The 11,693-nt window shown below is 35.3% G+C and overlaps 1 protein-coding gene across 5 annotated transcripts; it reads right to left on the minus strand.

Moving 5' to 3' along the window:
• Positions 1-138: 138 nt before the first annotated feature.
• Positions 139-11,441, minus strand: LOC139886426 (lysine-specific demethylase JMJ27-like). Of its 5 annotated transcripts, XM_071870242.1 has the most exons (13): positions 10,658-11,441; positions 9,862-9,983; positions 9,587-9,683; positions 9,346-9,487; positions 8,883-8,946; positions 8,057-8,801; positions 7,648-7,977; positions 6,348-7,046; positions 6,183-6,255; positions 6,001-6,086; positions 1,113-1,232; positions 829-896; positions 139-376 (listed from the first exon to the last, which is right to left on the minus strand). In XM_071870242.1, the coding sequence occupies exons 1-13, from the start codon at positions 11,429-11,431 to the stop codon at positions 331-333; spliced, it is 3,366 nt and encodes a 1,121-aa protein (XP_071726343.1). In that variant the 5' UTR covers positions 11,432-11,441; the 3' UTR covers positions 139-330. The 5 variants fall into 5 exon arrangements, with proteins under 5 accessions (XP_071726343.1, XP_071726344.1, XP_071726346.1 ...); XM_071870246.1 differs by lacking the exons at positions 139-376; positions 829-896; positions 1,113-1,232 and adding exons at positions 4,244-4,378; positions 5,021-5,099; XM_071870244.1 differs by lacking the exons at positions 139-376; positions 829-896; positions 1,113-1,232 and adding exons at positions 4,244-4,378; positions 5,021-5,134.
• Between the last annotated feature and the right edge of the window lie 252 nt (positions 11,442-11,693).

Here is an 11,693-nt window from a genome sequence, read left to right on the forward strand (position 1 = left end):
AATCAATGATACAAAGAATATAAACTTTAATTAGCTGGCATTAACATGTACATTTAGATCTTTATCATCAGACCTGAGTGAAAGTTATTTAGAAAAAGCAAATACTGCTCAACAACATAACACAAACAAAACCTGCATTTTCTTCCATATATCATTGCTCAAAAATGAGCCAAAAACATACTGTTACGTGGTTAGTTGATAAGTTACAGATAAAACTTGAAAGAAATTATGCAAGAGGTTTGGTTTAATTCAAAATATTATGGAATCATAATCTACCGAAAGGGGATTGAAATGGACAGTTCTTTATCAGGTGCACCCCCAAAACACAGATCAAGTATTTGTTGATTTCTTCTTACGACTTATTGCCTTCCCCGTTCTGCAACAACATAATCAACAAACAAAGCATCCGTTAGTCAAACCGAACGACAAAAAACTAACTAGCACTAAATCATACACATCAGCACTCATAATCTATCAAGCGTTCTAGTATTGTGTAGTTCCTGTTACAGTAAATAAATAAACAGCACGTCAACACAGCAAAAGAAAACAAGCATGGTTTGGAGGTTTTCATCAAGTTGAAGAAACCAACATGACCAAAACCAAAAAGAAAAAAGTATATTTATTACGGGACAATTAATTCAGTAAAAACCTGGCAGTCTTCAATTGAATAATTACATATTAAAAACATTGTTTTAAAACTTTCATCGGTCAGCCAAAAACTCTATAACCAACAAGCCTAATTTATAAACAGTCCATATTCTTAGGTCCATGACAATGAAATAGTATAATATAAATAATAAATAAATTATATAAAATCCTTAATCTTACTCAGTTTCATCAAGTTTTTCCAAGTCCTTAATAGCTGCATCCACTGCATAGAGTGCCATTTTCTTCACCTGCCAATAGGACCATAAAGCAAATTGCATCATTTTAATTTACAACAAAACAATATTAAACGGAATCAATTAGTTTTAATCATGACCAAATACATAATTGGCACTCATAATTTAATAGCTGACAAAAGGGTCTTCAACGGGATTTGTATTACCAGTCATTGTGGTAATGTTGATGAAAGATCTAACTTTCAAATTTGTACAGGAAAAGATTGATACCTCCAACTTATCTTCTTTAGCCTTATGATTCTGTGGTAGAACGCGAAAATCCTCTGTTAACCGAATACATTCACCAACATTTTCAGGAGAAACAAAATCCATCGCAACTTTTATACATGACTGCCATAACACAATGTCAACAAAAAGTTTAATATTAGCAAAATAATATTACTACTAATTACTCGTTCTGTCCCAATTGAATTGTTCCCGTACAAAATACATGCAGTTTAAGATATATCATTACTACATTTTACAGTTTTACTTCTTATTTTTCACCTAGTTTTTACATGAATATACATTAATGGTATATAGGAACTTTGAGTTCTTATCTATGTATGAAAGTGGATCATTAATATAGGTGAAAGCCGAGAAAGGAAACCCAAAAGTAATAATGGGCAATTAAATTGGGACGGGGAGTAACAATAAAATGCTAGCAATTAACACTGCAATCTTCAAAGAAATCAGCCAAAAAATCTTTAATATCCACCCTCAAATTATGTGGAGATTCAGTAATGCTAAGTTTTTTGGTCCTCCTTTTTGATTCTATGGGTATGTTTGGCATGCGAGCTTGTGGGAGCTTATAAGAGCTTATTGGAGCTTATAAGAGCTTATTGGAGCTTGAGCTTATGATTTTAATAAGCTCCAAGTCATAAGCTTTGTTTGGTAAACAAAAAAAAGTAGAGCTTAAATAATAAGCTCCAGCTAGTTTCATCCAAGCACACTCTATATGTAATTTTTCCTTTTTTTGATTAGATATAGAAGCAAATGTAATTTGTCTAGGACTGAATGGTTTCGTAATCCATTGTAATGTGTTGGTTTTGCCTTCTCTAGCATCTTGCTAGTTAGAGGTTTATTAACAATACCGGTCGTTCGGGAAAAAAACTGTCAACAAAAACATACGAGGTTGATGTTGACGTGACAAAAATTTGGTGAAGATATCAGCAATATGCATGGTTGAGGAGACATGTGGAAGTTGATTACATGATGACCCTAGGCCTCTAAAATGAAGTGGTAATAAATTTCAATGTGCTTTGTAGACTCGTGGAAAACAGGTTTGGCAGCAATTTAAATGGCACTATTGTTGTCCAAATGCAATGGACCAAAATCAACTTCCATAAAAATCTATGAACATGTTTCAGACATGGCGCATAAAGACGTATCGAAGACGTTTTACATCCTTTAATGTAAAGGCCATGATTGAAAAGAGGTGATGGCTAGGGATGGCAATGGCCACCCGATTCAGTGGATATCCACCCGATCCACTAGCTTCGTGATGGATATGGATGAACTTAAATGGATATGGATACGGATATGGATGTACCTAAATGAATATGGATATGGACATGGATGAAAAGTTTCATCCATGGATATGTTCATTACCACCCGAAATAGGTATACAATACATAAATATAGATATATTCTTATATATTTACTGTTACAAGCTCATTTACCGTTAGATTTACATTTTACTTTCAACTCTATAATGAAATAACTATATAACAATAATATATTACAATAAAACATGTATCTCTAACAAAAAACTTACAAATTTCATATTTAATTTTTTATAATCAATGTTTTATAATAAGTTTAGCAAATTTGATTATATCTTCGACAAAGATTACACATTTTTATGGATAGAATTCTTAATATCATGTCATATTTATTTTTGCTATACTACGTTTACGTTTTAATCGCATATTAAAAAATACTATAATATTTTTTTTAATATCCATTTGATATCCATTAACCCGCTTAATCCATTGGATATGGATATGGATGGATGATCTGAAACTAAATGGATATGGATATACGACTTCACCCGATCCATATCCGATCCATTGTCATCCCTAGTGATGGCTATTATAGTTCAAAAAACATATTTTTGTTAAGTCCCAAAAACATTGAGCCTTACAATGATTAATGGACCAAATTTCAAGATGACAGTGTATCATATATAAAGTTTGATTTTCTTTAAGTGGGTAAAATTCACACTTTAACACTATTTTGGCAACACGTATGTTCCATCGCCTACTTATAAAATGATAAAATAGAATCAAGGTAACGAAATCGCTACTTAGGAGTAATCGGCCGGGACTTTGGATGGGGTAATCGACAATTCGGGGATTGATCGGATTGGACAGTTTATACATTTATATAAAAAGAATTAAAATTATATATGTAAATAAATATAGAAGAAAACAATTAACATAAACTAACAATATTGTTTAAAATCATAAACATAATCGTTCATTTGTTCAAAAACTCTACAATTCTAGTAGTATTCTTCGTAGCATTCTTCGTAGTAGTATTCTTGCCCATTCTTGCCCGCTGAAAAACTAACCAGTTTCAACCAGCTCAAATCTTGCCCATTTAGACCGGCTGAAAATTTGACCGTTTTGACGGCTGAAAATCAGGCCCATTTAGAACGGTTGAAAATCTAGCCCATTTTGTCCCGTTGAATTTTGGACCGCTCGACCCGCTATAAATTTGGCCCGTTTTGACCTGTTGAAATTTTGGCCCGCTTCAACTCGCTGAAAATCTGGCCCATTTCACTCTGGCCCGTTTCAACTTACTGGAAAACGAGCCCGTTTCGACTTAAGTGAAAACTGGCCCGTTTTGACCCGCTGAAAAACTGACCCATTTCAACCCGCTCCAATCTTGCCCATTTAGACCGGCTGAAAATTTGACCGTTTCGACGGCTGAAAATCTGGCCCATTTAGAACGGCTGAAAATCTAGCCCATTTTATCCCGTTGAATTTGGCCCGCTTCAACCCGCTAAAAAATTGGCCCGTTTTGACCTGTTGAAATTTTGGCCCGCTTCAACCCGCTGAAAATCTGGCCCGTTTTACCTTGTAGAGAATTTGGCCCGTTTCGACTTACTGGAAAACTGGCCCGTTTCGACCAGCTGGAAAACTGGTCCGTTTCATCCCGCTAAAAAATTGGCCCGTTATACCTTGTAGAAAAATGTGGCCCAATTTGACAATTGGTAAACTGACGCGTTTCGACCCACAAAAACTGGCTCATTTCGATCCGGTAAAAAACTGGCTCGTTTCACCTTGCAGAAATTCTCGACCGTTTCAACCCGCAGATAATCTGGCCCGTTTCAACCTGCTAAAAATCTGGCCCGTTTCGACCCGCTGACAATCTAGCCCGTTTTGACCCAATAAATTATAGCTCGTTTCAACCAGTTGATAATGTGTCCCATTTTGACTAGCTGAAAATCTTGCCCGATAAGAACTGCCAAAAATCTGGCCCATTTCAACCTGTTGAAAATCTGGCCCGTTTAGAGCAGCTTAAAATCTAACCTGTTTAGCCCATCTGAAAATTTGACCCGTTTCGACCTGCTGAAAATCTGACCCGTTTCTACCCGCCAATTGTTTACAACAAGCATAGTTTCGATTGATTTAAGAGGTTCAAATTGAGAAAATTGGAAGTGATATCCTTCATATGGGATGATAGTTGCTCTATTTTCTCATCATGAGCATCTTTTTTAGATTACAAAAGAGTGATGATTGAAAACCTTGCGAAGAATAGGTAAAGTGGCAAGCAAAACAGGAGTAACAAATTGAATAATAATTAAAAACAATGGAATGATGGAAATATACTCATTGTCATTAGCCTGTCACTGTTCACATTGGCAATGATGTAATTACCCACAACTTTTTTCCATTTCATTTTTTCCTCCTCCTTTTCCATTCCTTTATTTTTTGAACATTTAATTAACCAACAGTAAACCGTTTTTTAAATGTTCAATTAACCAATCATTAACCTACCAAAACCACCCCACAAACGACTGTTAACCGTTTTTTTAAAACGTTAAGTTAACCAACCGTTAACTGACCAAAACCACCCCGAAGTAAGCGTGGTTTTTATCCTCACTTTATTCAATTGTAAATAAAACTCACAAAGCTAGAGCCTTTTCGCTAAGCCATAAGATCCTTCGCTTGGGCTAAATGTGTTAGGCTGCTCTGGTGCGAGCTTGGACTGCCAGAAGTATGAATATCAAACAGTTTCGGGTTCTAACCAAATAACCGAGTAAATGTTAAGACAAATTAAATGCAGAAGGTAAATACTGATGAAATATACTACGGTAACAAGAGGTTCACACATACATGTGCATGAACAAGATCAAGAAGTTGAGAGATTATCCCATTTGTTTGTAGGAATGCTTGAAATACTTTAGGCATGCATTATCCCCCATTATTTGACCATAAATTTTAATATTTGTAGAAAATTAAGTTTGAACATTAGCATGGAATAGCTTAAAAACAAAAACAAAAAAAACACTTCGTCTTCTCAAAAACATCACCTTAGCATTTTGAAAAACTATAATTTATCTGTTCGGTTTAACCGATGAACAGACCAACCCGATTAAACCTAACCAATGAACACCCCTAATTTTGTGAACAACTTGAACTAAAATAAGACTTTCGGGGTAATGAAATAAATAATAGGGGTGTGCATGCTACAGAACCGGACCAAACTATAGTTCAGTTCAGTTGTCTCTCGAGTCCCAATTTGTCGCACAAAGTCGGCCCAAGGAGCGGACCATATATTTTTAGTTAGATCCGGTTATTTTTAATGTTCATTTTCGGGTTCGATCCGGTTCGGTCCGGACCAGTAAAAAGAATGTAGGATGAGAACCGGACAGAAATAGCTAAATTCGGTTCAAGATCCGCTCGGTTCGTCATTTTCGGTTCTGTTCTTTGATTTTTCCCGAACCAAGCACACTCCTAATAAATAATATATATTGATTGCAGTAGCATCAAACAAAATATAGAGGTCTCAAGGACAAAGGAGTAATAGACTTTTCCACTTAAGAAATAGCTCCAGTGTAAGTAGTGCAAATAATAATCTGAAAACAATAATAAGTTAAGTTGCGTACCTTAAGATTTCTAACTTGATGAGGGCAACCAGCAGGTATAAAGACAGCATCTCCAAGCTTTTGGACGAAAGTCCACGGTTCAATTCCTTATATAATTATATAATAAAAGAGCTAAATCAGATATTAAAAAAAAAAAAAAAAAAAAAAAAAAGATGACGCCTGTTTTGAAAACGCATACTCACCAAACTCCTCTTTAAGCTTCCTTTTATGCTCAACTGTTAAGTAAAATGTTTGATCATGAATTGGGTGGATAACCTACGTCGACAAATTACAGAAGAACAATTTAGAGAACAATAATGTTGCAATGCTATACAGACAAATAATTCTGTGATAATATGGTAGTTCACCTGCTGCAGTGGACGACAGAAAACATGTCTGAACTCGGTGAAGTGTTTTTTAAGATATTCTTCCAATTTAGGAGTATCTTCCCTCCGAAAGATGTCCCACAATGCGCCACCTTCTTCCAGATTCAATCCATCAACACAAGTACCATTCTGATTATCAACTTCCATATCATCTGTCTGCTCATCATCATTACAAGCTTCTTCATTCTCTGAACTACTATCCCGTTTCTCAGTAGGAGATGATTTGTCAGTTTCATTAGACTTCAATTTCTTTCTACCACTTCGTCTTGTACTTCCATTTGAAATATCTTTTCTTTTTACCTCGTCATCTTCTTGACTGCTGCCAGTTATACATTCGGCCCCTTCACTTACTTTATGTCCATTTAACTGAACCCTAGTTGGATCTGATTCATTGTCACTTTTTGGGATGTATCCAGTCTTACCATTACAATCACCTAGCACACTTTTATCTTCTACTTTAACATGACGTTTAACTCTAGTTTCGTTTTGACGGGTACGTCGTGTTGCATTTGATTTCTTCGAGGAACCAATATCCTCATCACTACCATCTGTTATGTTACCATTATTGACACCAAAGAGCTCCTTAAGATCCTGAGCCTCGTGCTTCATTTTTAATCTCTTTATGCTTTGAAGTTTATCGGAGCCAAGGGTCCAAGTTGCAGTGTGAGTCAACACATTAATCTACAGGTTGTTACCCAAACGTATATCAGTAGTAAACGCGTATATATTAGACAAACATAGAGCAAATGCGGATAACAGAGTATCTTTAACATAGTTCCCAATTAGTGAAAACATTATTTTTAAGATATACTAACAGATTGACAAGATTATGTGACCTCTTCTTAAAAATCTTGATGATGTTATAGTTTGAATCATTAGACTTGTAGCAATAATCACAAATACAATGTTCAAACTAGAATATCAGAAACTGTAAAGTACTTTCATTAATTCATTTCAATTTACTTTGCAAAAAATGTGGTTTCTTCCTCAATGGTGGGACCAGCCAACACTAGAATAACTGTCTTGCAAGATCTTTCATGAGTTGACTAGATAAACGTTATCATTTTTTATGCATTAAGAAACACAAAAACCATTAACGCACCAATTTCTTCGCATCCCACTTGAAACAGCAGCCATTAGAAAGCCAAAGACATTTAAAAAGGTATATTTTGAGCTAATGAGAAGCTTCAATTCATAAAAAAAGGATAAAAACCAATGCCAATGATCATTGTTTTAGCCTAATATAAGCAGAAAAATCAAATCAATTAATAAAAAAACATACCGCATCAGACATGTCACAATGAAGTTTGGTTACAGAATCTCCACGACCTAATTCTTGAAAAACACCATAAGCTATATACGTTTTGGGACCCATGTCTGGTTTGCAAGACTTTGCAGGCAGCTTTACAGCAAGATTAAGATAACCATCACGAGGATGTGTATATTCCTTAAAGGGCAAAGAAGATATAAACTCAACACCGTGGCGGGGTAAACGTTCTTCAAACAAATTTGATGGAGGCCAATCTTTCAACTTAAGGATCTGAGGCCACCCATTGGATTCATATCGACCATCCGTATAACAAGTAAAAAATTTATGAACATTAATATCAACCTGCATGTCATCACAAACTTAAATCAGGCTTCTAGAACCAAATACTTTATAATTAATTAATACTAATATATAACATTACCTCACACCAATCTAAACAATTAAGAGCAGTCACATCCAAGAGTGTGTCATGATTAACATTTGCTATCTGACGAAAAGCACGCCACATAACCATGGGCTCCCAACTCAACCCAAGAGTGGTTTCAAGAACATTACTGACTATTACAGGCTGACCTTTTGACCAATGCCACTGAAAATGTTTCAGATCCCCAGATTGAATGTCTATAGCTCGTGGACAATACAAATAATTGTCATTCGAATTCTCACGAGAAGCAGCCTTACGTAACTGCTTATCGGTATCATTTTCGTTTACCGAATCCGAACATGTGCACCATTCCTTGGGCATCTCTCGCATATCTTCCTTCAATTTGTGCTTCTTTAACAGCTCTTTTGCATTCTCCAACAATGTCGAAACACTTTCTTCTTTCTTAACGTACATCAACTCTAATACTCCATGTCCACAACCGCCCATACTTTCTGGTGGACAAGGAATTCTGCCATCATCGAAACACTTCCAGTCAGTTATTATCTTCCCATTAGGTGCTTCAGTCATTGTTACACAATTTGTTTCACGTTTTGTAACCGGTGGTTTATAAGCCCCGCCATGCAAATATTCAACACCTGGATCTGTAAAATCATATTTAACATCTTCTTTGTTTCCCTGAAGGTTTCCATCACGCAATTCCCAGCAACATTTAAGGCAAAGATCATAGTTACAACTGGGGCAGCTTCTATGCAAGTCAAAAATTGAGGTTTTACAACAGTCACTGCATGCACCGCATAAAACCTTAAACCTTTATTGTAAACAAAATCCAGAGGATAAATGTACAATGATTAAAATGGCATACCAGTACATGCGCTCGTCCGAGCTACATTTTGCCTTGTGCAAATTTACTTCGGATACTTGACATCCTGTCCAAAAAAATGTTGGAAAAACACTCATAAATATGGGCAATTACTAATTATTCTCTCAACCAACTCTTTATGCAAACCAGTAACATTATTATTCCAACTCATAATCAGGTCAATGAAATGATTAAGAAGCAATACTTAACATGAACACATTTTTATCAATGATTACTTCAAGTTCTATTAAAAAACAGCATGTAAGAATAACACCAACCTAAACCAATAAAAACCACAAGAGTTTCAACTAACAGTTCTTAAATCGGGAATATTTCATAAAATGGGTTATTGGTTTTGTCCAGTATGGGTCAGAACCGGTTTGACATCATCACATTTGCTACTTATCTGTTTAATATGCGCTAATAGAATTTTCGAAAAGCAATTAAAATGACCAATGGAATGTACCTTGAATGTTAGACTCTATCAGTTTCTCCTTTATGTGCTCCTTGTTGAGACGCTCCAAAAATGGAAGAAGGACATGTAAGATATAGATAGAATACTGAACTTTCTGATCATCACTTGGTTTAAAATCAATCTTCCCTTTGACCTAATATACAGACAACAAAATCAGTAAATCAGTTCAAAATTGGATAAGAATCAAAACAGTAGTATGTTAAAAAATAAAAGATCAGCTGCAGGAACAAACTTTTGGGTGTACATCGCGCAGGCAAGATTTGCAGTTGCAATTGTCAAGACAAACAGGGCAACGCTCAGCAAACATCTCCTCTGTCATGTTGGGGTACCTGCAAACGAACAAAAGAATTAACATCATTTAAATTCAAAGTACTTTAAACATCTTTTAGCTATCACAAAAATTACTGTATAGTTGACTAGTTAGATTAAGATGAAAATATAACGAAAATCAACCAATTGTCATAAGTAAATGAAACATCAGCATAAAAGTGACTGAAAATCATATACCATGTTGTCATGCAAGGCACACAGTAACGCTTCGTCTTACAATTGCCACAATTTACAACACGGCCCTTGTCGTTCCTTTGACACTGATGACACATCACTGATTGAACATATTGTAGGACTCCCTGTCAATGGATGGATGGAAAATAATGTTACTAATTAATTGTATTACATATAAATAAATATAAGTATGATACAGGTCTGGTGGGAGCCAAATACCCTTGAAAAAGTGTAAGAAGGCTGGACTGCGATAAAGTTTTCACTTTCATTCACGATATCTTGAACAGATACATACAATTGTAAGATGACGTTTTTGGGTAATAGATAATAACACAAAGATGTACTCCACTTCACCAATATTCTAACATCGGCTACTCAAACTTTATTTATCAATTCAATTTTTTGACCTTTAGAAGCATCATAATTCACAACACAACAAAAAAATACCTTTGATACCATGATATACCTTAATAAATATAAATTAGGTGATAAAAATTATTAACATTTTATCAATATAAAAAGCATCTTTACCATCAATCTTGTGAGTCAAAACTATAAATTTGGTCTATCAATGCCTTCTAACCATTCATAAACATAGAATACAGAAAGTGATGCACCCAACCCACACAAACCAACTGCAGCACATGTACATTAGTCAACCTCAGCTTGATTACAGCTCTGGTCACCATTTATGACTTACATCAACCAACTCAAGTATAAATATAAATAAACATGTATATTACAGATATATAATTATTTATGCGTGGAAGTAAAACAGGCAAGGGATAAAGAATAGTACATTTTCATCAGGAACCATATGTTTGCTAGCACACCTAGGCCTTTTATCACTCTTAACCTCATCTCCATTAACATCCTTTCTTTTAACCACATCCCCTTCATCTTTCTTCTTTATTTCCTTCCTAGGTTTTTTATTACCACTAGACCCTTTCCTTAAAACATGAGTTATTCCTTCAAAAGGATCAGCAGCATAGTTAACATTGGTCTTCCTACAGCTTCTTTTAGGCCTGCTCCCAAATCCTTCATTTTTATCACAGTCATCATCAGCCACGTCATCTTCCTTTGTTTCTTCATCATCTTCCTTTGTTACTTCATCATCATCTTCTTCTACTTCTTTTACAGCAGTCTTTTTACTCCTACCTCTTTTTTTCTTATCAACCACTCCTTCTGTATCGGAAGCCCTTACCCTACTTTGCTGTTCACCATCATCAACATCATTAAAGTCTGAAGATCTACCTTTTGTTTCTTGATTTTTAGTTTCCTGATCATTAACCATGTCTTCTTTTTTTGTTTCTTCATCGACGTCTTCTTTTATAACAGCATCCTCCTGATTATCAGTCTTTTTGTTCCATCCTTTACGCCTACCTCTTTTCCCCTTTTTCTTTCGTTTATTCACTTTTACCTGCGACTCAACCCTAACCCTAGTTTCTGGTTCATCATCCTTATCACCGCCATTCAGATCTAAAGCTTTATCCATTACATCAACATCCATCTTCTGATCATCAATTACATCTTCTTGTTTGGCAATAAGATGATTGCCGTTCGTTGTTTCCATAACTAACAGGTTTTCCCTTTTCTTTTTTTTTTTTCTTTTGAGAGAGAATAAAGAATTAAATTAGAGAATTAGGGAATTGAAATATGAAAGAGGTGTTTTTATACGGAATCTACGAATAATAGAAAAGTTTGGGTGAAATTAGGGTTTTGAAAACCGTGTGGCAAGACTCAAAAAATGGATTCCCGCCTTCAATTCGCGGGTTATGTACGCACCGGATATCGAGAAAGGACGATCAAGAGTTTGAAATTTGAAACTCTACCAA

Source organism: Rutidosis leptorrhynchoides, chromosome 1 (assembly GCF_046630445.1).
Source record: "Rutidosis leptorrhynchoides isolate AG116_Rl617_1_P2 chromosome 1, CSIRO_AGI_Rlap_v1, whole genome shotgun sequence".
NCBI lineage: Eukaryota > Viridiplantae > Streptophyta > Magnoliopsida > Asterales > Asteraceae > Rutidosis > Rutidosis leptorrhynchoides.

Coding starts and splice junctions, on each gene's coding strand:
- LOC139886426 (XM_071870242.1), bottom strand. CDS start 11,431: ATGGAAACAACGAACGGCAATCATCTTATTGCCAAACAAGAAGATGTA. Junction 9,488..9,586: donor TGCGCGATGTACACCCAAAA/GTTTGTTCCTGC, acceptor TCTGTATATTAG/GTCAAAGGGAAGATTGATTT. Junction 897..1,112: donor CTAAAGAAGATAAGTTGGAG/GTATCAATCTTT, acceptor TCCTATTGGCAG/GTGAAGAAAATGGCACTCTA.